General features: G+C 34.8%; 1 protein-coding gene across 4 annotated transcripts; it reads right to left on the bottom strand.

Moving 5' to 3' along the window:
* Positions 1 to 568: 568 nt before the first annotated feature.
* On the bottom strand, positions 569 to 14,679 carry LOC135789663 (very long chain fatty acid elongase AAEL008004-like). Of its 4 annotated transcripts, none has more exons than XM_065299603.1 (9): positions 13,974 to 14,679; positions 3,804 to 3,883; positions 3,620 to 3,702; positions 3,396 to 3,503; positions 3,010 to 3,093; positions 2,818 to 2,874; positions 2,507 to 2,612; positions 1,950 to 2,086; positions 569 to 1,888 (listed from the first exon to the last, which is right to left on the bottom strand). In XM_065299603.1, the coding sequence occupies exons 2-9, from the start codon at positions 3,859 to 3,861 to the stop codon at positions 1,514 to 1,516; spliced, it is 1,008 nt and encodes a 335-aa protein (XP_065155675.1). In that variant the 5' UTR covers positions 3,862 to 3,883; positions 13,974 to 14,679; the 3' UTR covers positions 569 to 1,513. The 4 variants fall into 4 exon arrangements, with proteins under 4 accessions (XP_065155675.1, XP_065155678.1, XP_065155677.1 ...); XM_065299606.1 differs by having other exon boundaries at positions 14,334 to 14,679; XM_065299605.1 differs by lacking the exon at positions 13,974 to 14,679 and adding an exon at positions 6,401 to 6,750.
* Between the last annotated feature and the right edge of the window lie 816 nt (positions 14,680 to 15,495).

Raw genomic sequence — 15,495 nt, 5'->3', positions numbered from 1 at the left:
GGAGACCTGTCAATCTAATACAAACCGAGGACGAGTTATTTCATTCAAATCTTCAACCTTTGGGTTTCAAACCACCGGGTGGGAGACATATTGATAGTTTTAACGTGGATTTCATAAGTAGAATCATCGAGAGGAATGAAGGAGTGAGAAATGTTTTGAATGATGTTGCAAGCAATAACAACTTATCTGCGTACATTCCCGAAGTCGTTCTAAATTCATATCCAAAAATTAAGGACAGATTACGTGAATTACCGCCAAAATACGAATATGTGTTATTGTATGCAAGGATTGTAAGTCGCAGAGGTTATCATGCGATGGAAGTAGTGGCTAATATCTGCGAGATGATGGCAAACACAGGCTTGTATGAAAAATGGGTTGAGGATTATACTGCATTTGATGATTATGGATATACCGAAAACACTGCAGAGGAAGAAATTTCACATTTGTTTGATATTAGCATGATTTACGTGTATTTTGTTTGCTTTGCCACGATGGTTTTCATCATAGAACTGGTTTGGTTCCATGGCAAATCTTATATAAACAAAAACTATCTTACTTCAACACAGAATTGAAACAAAACTGTTTATTTACACAATCAATCAGTTACAATATTCTTTTTACATTGATTAAGTATAAAAAATACAACAATAACCTTGGTTTTCTTCATATATATAGATATATATGGATAACTTCTTAATATAATCAACTAGAAAAACAATAAAATTGTATAATTTAGCATTGATTGAAGCGGCTGTCACTGAAAAACATGCCACATAATGAAAATAACGTGTATGTGTGGATATTTAAATAAAACCGTATTCGTTTAGTTCTGTGTCCTTCGCGTTTTGAGAATCGCCATTTTGTCTTGACGCTGAAACTAGTGGCTAAAAAAACGATTGCGTCACACGATAACAACCACGAAACAAATCCGTATTGCATGTATGAACGTCATTTTGGTGGTATTTACATTTTAGTATTCGTTTCTTCAACTAGCTATGTATAAGTTTCTTCGTTTCAATAAATTTCCGTATAAAAATTAATAAATTTAACAACTACACCATAGTAAAAATATAGCACCTATAGGTATAATATATCTTTGTCTAAAACATTTGTATTCTCGGTTGTTTTTAGCGTGTCTCGTTTGTTTTGTTTGTTATTGATTCTTGTTGTTTTCCTAATCTTAATCTAAGTTGTTTTATTTTTTTGTAAACACATGTTTAATCGTTAATTTGTGCTAAGTTTTTTTTTGTTTAAATTGAGCATAAGAATTGTCTTACTCTCGGGTCCATCTTCGCCAATACCTTCCTTGCTACCATAATTTCCGTTTTTGTTTCGAACATTAACACCCTCCTCGAATTGAATTTAACAAATAACAATATTAATGTTCACCTGCACCACACATTGTGTTTATACGCTAGAGTACTAATTATTTCGACTTTCGCACCGGTCGGAAGAAACAAATGGTAACAATTCGATCCTTATTCGCCGCACGTGTGAACTCGTTAGAAATTGCTTAGTATTTGGTATCACCATTCGAGTTGATGTAGTAATCGCGCGCTGTTTGGCGCTGATGCACACCGTTCTTTTCTTTCACAACACCATTTTGGACGCCATTTTGATAGCCATTTTTAACGTGTCCGTTCGTGGTGGGTTTCTCTTTCGGTTCGTGCTTCTTGCCATTCTTTTCCTTGTTTTGCGCGGCGGCAGCAGTGGCGGCAAGGGCGGCAGCCCCCTTGGAACGCTTCAAATAGCTCTCCTCGTAGAACTGCTTGAAAAGGAAGAAGAAGAGAATGCCATGCATACCAATCCACCAAACAAACGCACGCGGATAGTTGCAGTCAATGAAGAGAAGTTGGAAGGCGTGAACAACAATAGCGACAAATTGAACCTACAAAAACAACATTTTATACTCATGACCTAAAATATAATATGTTAAACAAACAACGTACCATTTGCATAGTGGTAAGATACTTCTTCCACCAGAGATATTTCTGAACTGAAGGACCACAAGCGCTCAGCATGTAATAAGTGTACATCACAATGTGGACAAATGTGTTCAAAAATCCGAAGAACATACTATGACCACCTAAAACACACAAAACACAAAAAAATATTTTAAATATGTAGTAATAGTAACAGGTAGTAATTGTTATCGCGCTATGTTTGTTAAAACATAACATATTCGAAGCATTAACCGCTAAGCTGTAAAGTCAGACGATAACCAAAGCAAACATTATGCAACTGCTAAACGGAGTTGAATGTAATCCGCCTACGATTAAACAATTTAATCACAGTGCATAAATAAATAGCCGCCAATTAAAACAAAATTGTAATTACGTGTTCAAGACCGAATATAATAATTTGAATTTGTAATATTTGCGAGAAATAAAAAAAACTAAGCGATAGTATAACACAACGAGCACTCAACACCCGAAAATAATTAATTGCCATTACGCAAATGCGTTCAGATTAGCAACAATTCATTAACTATGTGGGTGAGACTCACCTGGCGTGAATTTAACGCCGAACCATACGGACATCGGCATAATACCGTGGTGTATCACGTGCAAGGTCGAAATCTGGTCGTTCTTCTTCCGCAACACGAAAAATAGCTGCGAAACAAAATCAAACAATTAAGGCACGTTTACTACGCAGGGCTTTGTCTCAAATATTTGCACACGTTTAGAAAACAATTTAATGTGTAATTTGTGTAAATTACCGGCGCACAAAACGAATACGAAATTAATTTCACGCAGTTTAGAAACAGATTTATGTTAAGGTGTTATTTAAATAATTAAATTGTTTAGTGATGCTCACCGTGTCGATGAATTCCGTGAATTTCGACAGGTAGTACATGTAGCACGCTCGTATCGCCTAAAACACGTCCAAAACAAGAAACATATTAAATTTACATCACGATCATCATAAATTTTAATGGTCAATCATATGTAGAATTAAAAATAAAAGTAAAAACAATACAAATGTAACAAAATTGAAAGGTAGACGTACTCTGAGAGCATTTGGTGAATTCGAATAGTCTACCGGTTCGCATCTATAGCTGTATCGTCCTGTCAACCAACCAACAGCACCAATCTAAAAAACAAATAACAACAAAAAAAAGTCATTAGAACTAATGATTTCCTGTAACATTTTGAATCATTTCTGATTTCGATCGCTTTTGAATTTACGCCAGCAGGACAATCCTGACGATATGACGATACTGTTAACACATTTGTTTATTTCGGGCATAAACTTGGCTAAAAATAAACCGACAGCGTAGCGGCGATCGAGGTGAGTCGTGACATCAGCGCCACTTTTCGACTGACGCTATTTTTACTCGAACTCATTCGGCCATTGCTCAAAAATCAGTTTTTGAACTTTAATTTACAACTTACTTCGTAAAATATGTACGCGCTGAGAAGGACCTGCAGAAAGTTGTAGAAAATGAGCGTGTTCTTCAGATTCAGTGGCTTGCGATTCTCCATCAACTTCGGTCCGATGTACTGCAATCAAACACATTACGTTGATGTTAATCGCGCACTAATCGTCAACGATTATTATCGCATTCATCATAGTTACAAATGAGCGAAGAATGCAATTTGATGCGATGATGACATACCTTTACAATTATTACATAAGATATACAGATGCCTAGCGTGTAAAATGGACTCGATATAAGCGGTAGATGTGACGTTCTTGGATCTGCAATAAAAGTCATATTCAAAATTAAAAACGCATTAGATGGTGATAATCCCACATGCAAACATTACATAAATGCCAAAAACAATGAAAGTTGCCATTACCTGCATATTTGTTTATAAATCGGTTAATATCACCCATGTACTTAAAGACCAGCGACATCTTGATGGATTGTAAACGAAATCTGCAACAAGTAATGAAATTGTTACACAAGAACGGCAATAAACCTTCAAATATTTAAAATATTTAACGATCAAAAACACATTCTAACTTTGACCCTGGTAAATGTCTTAAATGTCTTAAGTGATTGGTCAATTCGACAAATATTATTAAACTATAACTTTTGTTTGAATACAAAACGAAAAATTACCTGTAGTAAACATTACCTCATAGTATTACTAGTTACATTTTATAGTTTTAATTCTTTGTAAAATTAGCATTGTACAAGTTTTACGATCTTTGCAACATAACAACACTTGCTTCTCTTGCGCCAAGCGTTGATTGCAACCACGACTAATGAACTAATCAAAATCCACTACAACACCCAGACAGCCAGTCTCAAGTTGGTTTCGTTTGCGTTTTATTTGCCTGATGGCATCGGTGCGTGACACAAATAAAGCAGTTACTAATTAGACGCCCAGTCAAAGCGAACCAAGTCGAATCTAAGAAAATGTGATTAGCGGAATTGCACTCCGCACTCCTTCTCAACATTTGTTTATTATCCGAGCAACCAGTTTCCTCGTCGGGTGATTAGCTAATTATGTGTTAACAACTTCATAGGAATAAGATAACAGGAATTTGAATAACTGTTCAATAACCCAGAAAAAATATTAAATAAAATATGAATTGCATTGGTAGTCATCTATTATACGTAATTTTGGGCAATTGCGTGTAAGTCGTATGCTGTGGAATTGATGGCATGATATTAGACATTCGATATTTATGAATCATTCCAGCAATATTGATATGACTGCATGGAAAAACGGGAAACGTTTTATGACATTGATCACGTTTTACGGCATTAGCGTGGGCTTATCGCGTTAGTCTAATCAATTAACCACCATAGTCAACGGCAATGAACATCAACTGACGATTCATCAAAAACCATACGAAATGTGAATAAATAATAAATTCCTATCTATTTATTAGTGCATTTCAAGCAGGAAATTTATTCCTGTCAATGTTCGTTGATCGCGTGGTCGAAATATTAATAACTTAATTAATCTACACATCATTATATCTAGATATGTCAATAAAGAATAAATTTTGTGGTCTGGTTCATCAGAAAATTTATTTTAAGCATAAAATATGAATTTGATACTTTGTTTAAAAATGTATTGTGTTTTGCTCGGGCCCACCCACGCGATCAAACATTGCGTCATGAAAATCGAGTTTCGAATGTATGAATGGTAGAAAACGCAGACTCGAAAATGCAATCGTAACTCAACAATAGCGGCACAGCATCAAAGCAGAGCAAGAGTACAAAGTACAATCAATTGAAATCCAGTGGACACAATCAAGGTACAAAGTTACTACATTTTGCAAAATATATAAACACGACCTACTGATACGACCATGACATAGAAACAATTTAAACTTTAACAACATTACAAAATATCATACATAATTTTAATTTATGTAATTTGTTGAGCCAATCGTCAATTTAATAAAAACAGAAATAATGTAGACATCATACTTGTGATGTGTGGTGAATGAAGCCAGAAAAGCATTAATCAAAAAATAATTTAATAGACGTCTTTAAAGTGCTCGTGTTGCGAGCGATAAACTTGTACGTACTTAACCTTAACCTAGCTCTGGACACAACCTAACTCAACTCTTATAAAGAGATTAAGTTAATGAATTATTCGATAAATTTATTGCTCTATCTTTTTTCTTCAGAATTTTTTTCCAACCAAATTAGTCACTCAAATATGAGAAAGTGTTTCTTTTTTTATAACAACGCCTCAATAGTCAAATCCTGTGGCCTTAATCCACTGTTTGTTTTGTTATGTCATGGGCAATCATCGCATTCTTCTTCGTCGTAATCGCCGTTTGTCGATTGCCTCGTCCGGTGAGAATGGACAAACATTTCGCCGACGTGGACGTCGCTGATGAAAGCGAAATTTCTACGAGTGGCTCCGACAGGTAAGCGATAAGTTAGAGCAATGCGCAATAATCACGCCAGCAAGCAATATAAAAGCAATCAGCGACGTGCGCGATGAGCAAATGTGCCAGTTAGCGGCAATCGAGGTGAGTGTAAGTGCCAAACTGCCGACATTTCGACAATGGACCCCCGGCGACAAGTCGGTCATCACTGACGAGCGAGAGTGAAAGTGGATTTTAATATTCCCATCATTTTGCAAACAATTATTAGCATCATTAAAAAATCATCTTTGTGTAGGCAAAATTTGAAATTTTTTGAAATATTAAAATATTGAAAAAGAGCAAGTCATTAACGTATAAAACCGCCACAAAGGAAAAATTAGAGCAAAGACCGAAGTGACAAACAATAGCGCCGACGCAGTCACCTCTCGCACTCTATTGTTTTGACATTTTTCTTCGTTTTGAATGGCGTCGAAGATCTACTTTCACACGCTTTTCAATCGATGATTGCGTTTTATTTAACTGCACATACATTTTTCGTTCTCAAAATTATTTTCTTAGAAAACAGACACAAGAAATAAATAAAATATAAACTTACCCTATTTGCACAATTATTTTAAATCGACTGTTTTATCGATATTTTATTACATACATAACACTAATTTAAACATACGTACTTTTACTTTCAATAACATCCACAATATGTAAGTAATCTGTCAATAACTATTAAATGCACAATGAGCACTACTGAATGCCTGATGATCGTCTATTGTCCATAATTAATGATCGTTGAACACACGCAATTAGCAGCGAGGTAGTAACGCTTGTCACAACAAAACTGGATAAACTAATCGGACATTCCAGTTTTTCACACATACATAAAAATGAAATTCGCATTATCACACATTATGCGCGCGATGTGAGCACCACTACGAGTGTACGATGAATGAACGGAACATGGACACTAACGAACTGAAGATCTCAAATGTCATATGGTGGGGCAGGCATTACCCACAGGGATTAAATTAACACAATGTAAATATAGTATGGGTATTTCCAGTAACAGTAACACGTTCTAATTGTTTATGTGTTTGATCTTTTTCGAATGTTTAGATTTGAACACATTGTATATTTTTTGAGTAATGAGCAAACACATGTCGTACATGTGCAAAAGTCTGTTTGATTAAACAGCGGACGTTGGCGATTTACGAGCATGAATTTAACAATTGGATAGTATAATGAAATATATATTTAATCAAATGTCAACTATTGTTATTAATAACAGCAAATATTTCATAAGCGATAAGAATGAATTTAAATATTCTTTCATAAATCAATTCTATAATCAATTCTTTATCTATTTAAGCAAAAATTATGTTGAAAATAATTATAAATCAAAAGTTACGGGACAATTTGTGTCAGATTATATTTTTTTCTAAAAGCGTAATTAAATTGTTTATGGCTTATTAGGCAATAATCATGTCAACCAAATATTTAGATTCTTAGATGTAAAATTTAATTGTGAATACATTTCTGCAAGAATTATCATTTTATTACAAATAGTTTGGGAATAATTAAATTTAAAAGGCGTCGCAGTGATTTACAAAAGCGTAATTTTTATATATGATGTAAAATTAAATTATTCACACCTAAAAAAATCAATTTATTGATGTTGTGTGTGCACGCATCGAGAATAAATATCTATGTCATAATTTGAATGTTGTATAAGTTATAAAACATCGACTAATTTAAACAATATTAACTTTTAACACGATCTCGACACGATGCCGACAAACGCCAAACACGGACTCAATGATTAACAAATTAATAACATTAATAACACTTTCTGATTTCCTGCCTGTGCTCGAAACACATCAAAACTTTTTCTGACCTGACAAATCCGGAGTAGTAGAAATAATTTCTGCGGTTTTATGTTAATATTAATAGAATTTTCAGTAGGTAAGTGAAAGGTTCGCATTCATTCGTATCTAAAACACATAATAAATTACAAGTTTTGATTTGATTTACAGCTTGAGTTGAGTGTGATTCTGTAATTTGTCTAGCGCGTTTTTAGAGCGAAGCAGAATCAATGTGTATGTGTAATTGAAATTAATTTCAATTCGCCAGCGAAGCGACGAAAGCAATAAGCAATATCGAATCAATTAAATTATAAAAGTATATGCGTCTAGTCATTTCACGTCGTTCACCTACATAATGAATAAGTTGTGAACGCGGCGGGCGCGCGGTAATAAAACGTCAAATGGTCATAGTCACAGAGGTCGCACGCACGCAATTAACAATTACGCATTGTGCTCACCTTATTTAATAACAATTGACTATTTCATATGACATAACATTATCTGTGTGCATGCGGATTATTCACTAAACAATTGTAGCTGTTATTGATTATTTATTGATTTGACGATATTGACAATTTCGCTATCGTTTCGTTTTCGGTTGCAAAATGTTTGCGCATTGGCTGCGTCTCGAAGTGGCAGTCGAAGTTGACAAAACTTATGCAACGTGTTTCCACATACCGTTCGACCGAAACACCTGTTGCATACAAAGTGTTCCAAACGTGATACGGTGATTTTCGTGATTCTCGTGACTTTTGATTGCATGTTCAAACAAGTGCAAAGTTTTGCAAATATTTTAACTTAATTTTCAACTCGTTTAAGGAGTTGTTATTAAATAACGTATTTATTAAAACTTTTTAAGGCACGTAAACAGTGTGTAGATAATATTACACCTTAGCACATATAAGTTAAGATCGTAAATTAAGTAGTTAGTTGAGTTGGTGGTTTGCAAAGCTTATAAATTCGTTGGTGGCACACATATCGCAATAGAGGCATTGCGATCGATGCGTGTCGATTTTAACATTTTATCGCGATCGCGACATCGCCTCGGAATGTCGATTACTGCTGACGTAGAATGACGCTACATTAACCTCTGCAGGTAATTGCATACGAGAAGATAATTTTTGCCTTTTGTTTGTTTAATTAAATTTCTCTACTAAAAACCGCCAGATTGTAGATGAGAATGCAATTATCTTTTCTATTTTCACATTTAACACGCTTGAACGGTACGTAAATATTCGAAAGATGTAATCTCGGAAGTAGTTTAATGCTCGCGGAGGTGAGCATTATTTTAGCAAATCGTTGTTTATTGATTAAGCATGTATGTAAAAGTATGCAAAACGAGAACTACTTTACGAGCGCATGATGCCGCAGGAAGAGAGGCTGTGCCCAAGAACAGGAAAGTCGGTCAAAAAAGAAGAGAAATGGCGCCAAAGCTAGTTTATGCAAATCCACAAATTGATAATAACTCAATACAAAAAGAAGAAAGAACACAGGCATGAATATTCACTTCAAGAAGTTGCACCACATCTGTCATAGAACATACAATCTGCTTTAGGACTAAAATAATTGTAGGTATTACAAATAAATTATTAACATATACCTAATTTAAAAATTATATCAGCAAATTAAACCCAATGACAATTTTTTTCACGTGATATTTATTAACTTTTAATTAATATTTTCGATTTTATTCATTTACGATGTCCCAAAACCAATAATCTTGCCCCGCCACAAACCTCAATAAAAACATGTTAATTATTATTGTTCCGTCGAGCGCATATAATTATAATTGCCCATTGGGTCAAAAATGGCACATAATTAACAAAACAGATGAGGATTTTTACGTTTTTCATGGATTCTCTACACCTGAAAATATGAGACATTTTAATAACTGTGTTTTGCGATGTTTCAAACAACATAAAATTTATCATTTGATGTTTTTAGTACGCGCAGTATCCAAGAGATAAATAACCGCAATTTAATTTACGATGACCATAAACGCCATATATAATTAATGATTACCTGCAAATTAATGAAAAACAACAGACAGATGAAATTTTTAGCAATATAATTATTGACACTTCGTTTTTTAGTGCAAATTTTAACACAGATATACCGAAACATGACATTGAAATGCTGAGTGCAATGTCACGTCCTATACTTTTAACAAAAAACGTGTAATTTTTATCGTATGTAGTAAATTTACTTTAATGAAACTTGCGAGGATGACACTGGACTGAAGCAGCGGCCCATGGCAAGTTGCGTGCGAATGTTAATGGATTCGGTATTGGCAATTTACTGCTAAGCAAAGAACAGAGGCACACAAATATTGATAGATGCTTAATATTCAAAATGGCGGCCGGTTAGAGTACCTTTGGACTAGTGACCATCAATGAAGTTGAAAGAATGACAATACAAATCATCTGGAAAAAGATTACCTTCCTATTTAAATATACAGTATGTTCAAAACAATTTACATTAGTATAAATAACCTGCGTGTGGATAATATTATTAATCCATTGTGCGCATCACAAATTAGTCAGGTTGATAGTTGATGACGGATTGCAATAATTGCAGTCGTCGCGCGAGCACAATAAAAATTACGTAAACAAATCGCGTGCGATGCGTTGTCATCGCTACATGGCCGCCATTGATGGAAACTTATTACTTATCGACTTAGATATAAGTAATAACTACTTAAAGAGGAAAATAATAAAACTCCAAACAAGGAAACGACTTTAATTGAATCTTGTAGTTCTTAGAGCAATTTATTGAAGATCAGATGACGACGTGAGTATTTGCTAGCGTCATGCTCCAATAGGTTATTATAAATCATGTAGAAAAGTTGATTTCGCCAGTGCAAAGAGAAAAGTAGGCGAACAAAACATCCGCGATGAGTTGCAATCATTTCTTAATTAATCAAACCTGCTGTTGAATAAAAATTCAATATTTTTGAGGAAATTAATGAGAAATTACTTAGTCTACTTAAGTCATGTTAAAGTTTTCGAGTTTGATTTGAAATTATTATGGAGTGATTGACAAATTATTTCCTTTTGTGGCTGATGTTACTGATGTAGTTTGATTGCGTTATCCTGTCGGGCTTAATTGCACACATTTCCCTAGATAATTTTAATCTTTTGCGTTAATGCATCTTTAATTGGCATTTTTGCATTAACAACTCATTAAAATTCAGCTTATTTAATGGCAACCAAGACGCAAAACAATAAAATTTAACGGAAAAGCACAGTTTTCCAAATGTGAAAGAATTAGACCGAAATATTTTTGCTTGGGTCGAAATTTATGAGCCCAGAAATAACTAACTGTAATCCTACGCATCTTAATTTAAATTACGTCAATCTTACGTCTAACTAAATGATACATTATGTTATAGTTAAAAATCTGAAACAATAAAATGGTTTATTTTATTATTTTAGCACTGCGAACACATTGTATATATTCAGTTTTTCGCTAAATTGTTTTCCTATTAGCATTATATCAACTAATTGAATCAGAATCAAACAGCAGGAACGCCATAATTAATTATATCTATGCCTGCACCTGACTTACTGAATTTAATATTCTATGATTTATTTACATCTAATATTGCTCCATATATTTTAAAATTTATGCACCTATAGCAAGTCTCGTTTTATTTTATTTATGTTTCCAGGCATATAATTTATTCGATGCTTGAATAAAATTAAACAGATGCACCTTTTTGCATCGCATTAAATTTCTATTTAATTGCAGAATATGCTCAAAATAAACAAAAGCGAATATCGGCAATTTCCCATCGCGTGTGACTAAACTGTTCATGCATCTGTAATAATGCCATAAATGTTATAAAATTAATTGATCGGTATATCAAAGTAACTCCAATATTTTTTTAGCAATAAAATATTATTTTTCAAATTTGTCTAGGATAAATTCAGATGCGTTGGAGATTTTATCGCAGTATTTTAATAGCTGGATAAGCCTGTAATGGCATGCTTAATAGCTAATTTCATGTTTTAACACCACAATTTCCTTACGCGGCGTGCACAGACAACAGAATTGCAAGTGGCACGCATTGAGGAAGATTCAGATGGAAATCAGGTTGATCATATGCATGCATGATGCTGTAGACATCCGCGTTTGGTGCTAAAATTAATTTTTTACTTTGGTTGCTGCAATTTGCACTCGGTGCATGCACCTACTTCGGTTGACATTGGCTGGGAAAAATGTCGACCTTGTTTCTTAACATCAACAACAACAAGATACACATACACAAATCTCATTAAAAATCAAGCAATCAAGGAAAGGAAATAAAATGCAACCTGGATTGCCGGTTTGGTCGGTTTGTGGAGCGAAATATTATCGATTTTTTCGCGAAGCGTGTCGCACAACGTCGGCACGCTAACGCGACATTCACACCCCACCGGCAAGACCACACAATGGGCGCGCATTTTCAGGTGTAGGAGTAACACAAGCTGAAAACGCAAACGAAAGCTCAAAAGAAACAAAGGAAACGCATTAGACGCTCTAACGAGCGCCGACGAATAAATTATCGACTTAGATGGTTTTTCCACGCATTTTTCTTGCCTAAGCTTATGAAAAATCAGAAATAAAGAAAGAATAATAAATTTCCGACTAGAAGACAAAGAAAAAACATTAGGAGTAATAGAATTGCTATGAATGCGGTCTGAACTTTTATGTTTTCCTCTAGTTTTTAGCGGAAACAAAGGCGACAAAAATCTAAATGCCAAGATATAATTGAAGAAATAAAATATATGAAACATTTTTATTTTTATGTAGTAAAGGAATTTCCTATTTACATTTCACGGGTATATCACAACTAAAATAATATGATTTCTGTACTTTTTTATTATTATTTCAAGGAAATTATTTAATATTCCAAACACTAACAGTCTACTAACATTATAAACAATTCTACCTCAAAAACTAGATTTTTTCATGTTTTGCATAAAATATCTTGACAATTTTAATCGTGTGTACAATTGTGAGTACAACGAGCAAATAATAAAGCAAAAAATATTTTTTCTAGACGAATTTTTGCACTTCATGCATACTCATTTTACGAGTACGTTATAATAAACAAACCAAGTCAAACAGCTAATATGCTCGTGCCAGCACGTTGTACCTACTTTATTGATTTGGAAGTACGTCAAAAAGAATAAGTTAAAACGTTACGAAATTTATTACATACTATCAACTTGTCAAATTTTTATCACAACTTACTTACTTCAACAACTACTGATTCACGTATGTTTTTTGTAACAATGCAACATGTGTTCCCATGCTGTGTAGATACCGGTTGCCATGGTATTGAAGACGTTGCTATAGCAACCAGTAAACAAGTAGGGGGGAATACGCAAGTAACACAATAAAAGGAAATAGAACATATGAGTAGGACAAAGATAAAAAACTTGCGTAGCCACAAAAAAAATCTAGAAACAAACCTGAAGATTGAAGAACATTCACATACGTACACATATCAAGTAGGGAAGCGAATGCGCGAGTGAGTGCACTTTGCCGGGCCTTCAAATTAATAGACAACGCATACAGTGTGTTCATAAAATATTTATAACTAAACATTTATATAATTTGACAAAATGTTGCTTAAAAAACAGCCACATAATGGTAAATATTTAAACAACTTATCTGATAAAATACTATTTGCATTTCGTTGCTGATATGATTCACATGTGCCCGAAAATGGTAGGTGAAAATTGATTAAGGTTTTTTTTCTAGATTTCATTAGATTTTTGGGTGAACACACTGTATGTCTGTGTGTGTAGATGCATCCGGAACGTTACATTACATAATCCCGTTTTCGTTCGCGCTGGCGTTCCGTTTAGCTGGGCCGCAGCCGGGCCGGAGCCGATAGTGGGTCGCATCCCAAGCCCACGCGGCCCACCGGACAGACATCTTTAATTTATGTCGAGTCAATCTAATAAAAACGCTAATATCTTGCAAGAGTCAACCTGTGCATCGCTGCTATTCCCATGACAACGGTTGCTATAGCAACACCAAATCAACAACTCCATAACCACAAATTGGCAACTAACCTGATTAAAATCGCAAGCATGGCTGGATTTTTAATTCGTCCCAATGAGACGCCAGACAACGGTGCACTTAACGAATTAACATTTGAATAATTCGAACGGAGGTTCGTGCGCCTAAACGCACGTAATACGTCTAATTAAATTTCAACTTTACTTCGGCGCATGTTTCCACATCCACAAGTGGCACAAGCCGTCGATATAAAATATTCACCCAGTTAGAACAACGAAGCAACAAATAGCGACTTACGTTTTATGTGGTTGATTAGCGTCGAGACTAGAGCAACTAATTGCAACTTGCACAATATTTGATTCTCCAACGGCGGAAAATGATAACGTGGGCACAAACTAGCTCAGCACGTTGTATATTAAATCACAGCACAACTGATTTAATTTACTTTTACTATGTTAAAAGTGGTTTTAAAATCGAATGCTACGTTCGCGAATTGGTTTTCAATGTTTTTACGAATACACAGAGGCAGTATACTCGTATGGCAGGTGTGATTTTAAGGTTAAATCAGAAATCGATGTCCGGCGAAAGACCACAACCGATTGTCTTCTGTTTATTTTGTTATAAAAAAAATTGTTTTATTATGTATATTATTCTCACCAGGCAATAAATATTTAAATATTTAGTCGCGGGCGCCAAAAACACATCCCTCCTCGCACACGACACTTCTCTGTGCACACTCGGCGCGCGCGAATATTTGGGCGAAAATCGATTCGCACAAACCGTCTTCGCGTCTCGTCGAAATACGAAAATCCAATTTATTTCCACACACCCACCGCTGCTACGCGCACCGCTTATTTGTAATTGTTTTTTGTGCTTCTCTCCGCACGACGCACAGCACCGGTTACACGGGATACTCACGAAGGTTGTGTGCACCGGGATGCGAGTCGACGGCAAGGCGGGAGAGCACCGGAGCGCGAATACGCGAGTAGCACACGACTGTACGTCGCCGGGCTTATTATATGAGCTCATCGTGTTCGGCTCTTGGGTTCGTGCGGCGTCGCCGGACGCGAAGCGGCTTCCAAACTCATACAGCACGTTTCCAAAAACCTGTTGGCGTCTATTTCGTCATCGGCACTCAATAAACACAACGTTCGCAAAGAATACACGTGCATACTATACGGCGCTGGTTAAATTTATTATAGGCAACTAAATATACATTAAAATTTATGTTGCCTATAATATTGAATAATGTTAACACATTGTATATAATATTTTATTTAACTGCTAAAACTTAATTTTGCAAGATAATGCTAAAATGATCTGTTTATTGTGGTAAATTGTTGTTTTTTTAATTATTCGTATTGCGTTTATAACATCAATTTGATAAAAATCATGGAAAGCATCTAAAATTAGTGTAATTACGTAAAAAAACCATCAATATTGCACATTTTTGTTAATTTACACGTGTTAGAGTAATGTAATGATTGGGTAAGTACAATGCATCAAATATGGCGACGAGTAACTTAGCCAAGCTCACCTGAATCAGTTTATTTGGCAAAAGAATGAAAAAATCCATGCAATACACGCTGCAATACTTGCAGATATTGCACGAAGCGATTGCTGCGGTTTTCAGTACCAAAATGTTGTAATTAGTAATTTCACGCACTAGTTTTACTCTCGTATTAGCTACACTCACTTTGTATTATATTGTAAATTAAATTAAATTTTTAATTTAATTTACGGATTGAACTCTTTGATGTTTTTGTTTCGTCGACTGCAAAGACCGAAAGTGAACTACAAAATGGCGCCCGAATTAGAT

The sequence above is a fragment of the Atheta coriaria genome, unplaced genomic scaffold (assembly GCF_025399875.1).
Source record: "Atheta coriaria isolate IRGN ID8LTWV9N9 unplaced genomic scaffold, Caltech_Dcor_3.1 hic_scaffold_3_pilon, whole genome shotgun sequence".
NCBI classification, from domain to species: Eukaryota; Metazoa; Arthropoda; class Insecta; order Coleoptera; family Staphylinidae; genus Dalotia; species Dalotia coriaria.
This window is presented reverse-complemented; position numbering and strand designations above follow the sequence as displayed.

Bases quoted from the DNA above. Each gene is read 5' to 3' on its own strand.
- LOC135789663 (XM_065299603.1), bottom strand. From the start codon at position 3,861: ATGTCGCTGGTCTTTAAGTACATGGGTGATATTAACCGATTTATAAAC. The intron at 3,504-3,619 runs GTATGTCATCAT...GTTTGATTGCAG, and splicing joins CTTATGTAATAATTGTAAAG to TACATCGGACCGAAGTTGAT. The intron at 2,875-3,009 runs GTACGTCTACCT...GACGTGTTTTAG, and splicing joins ATTCACCAAATGCTCTCAGA to GCGATACGAGCGTGCTACAT.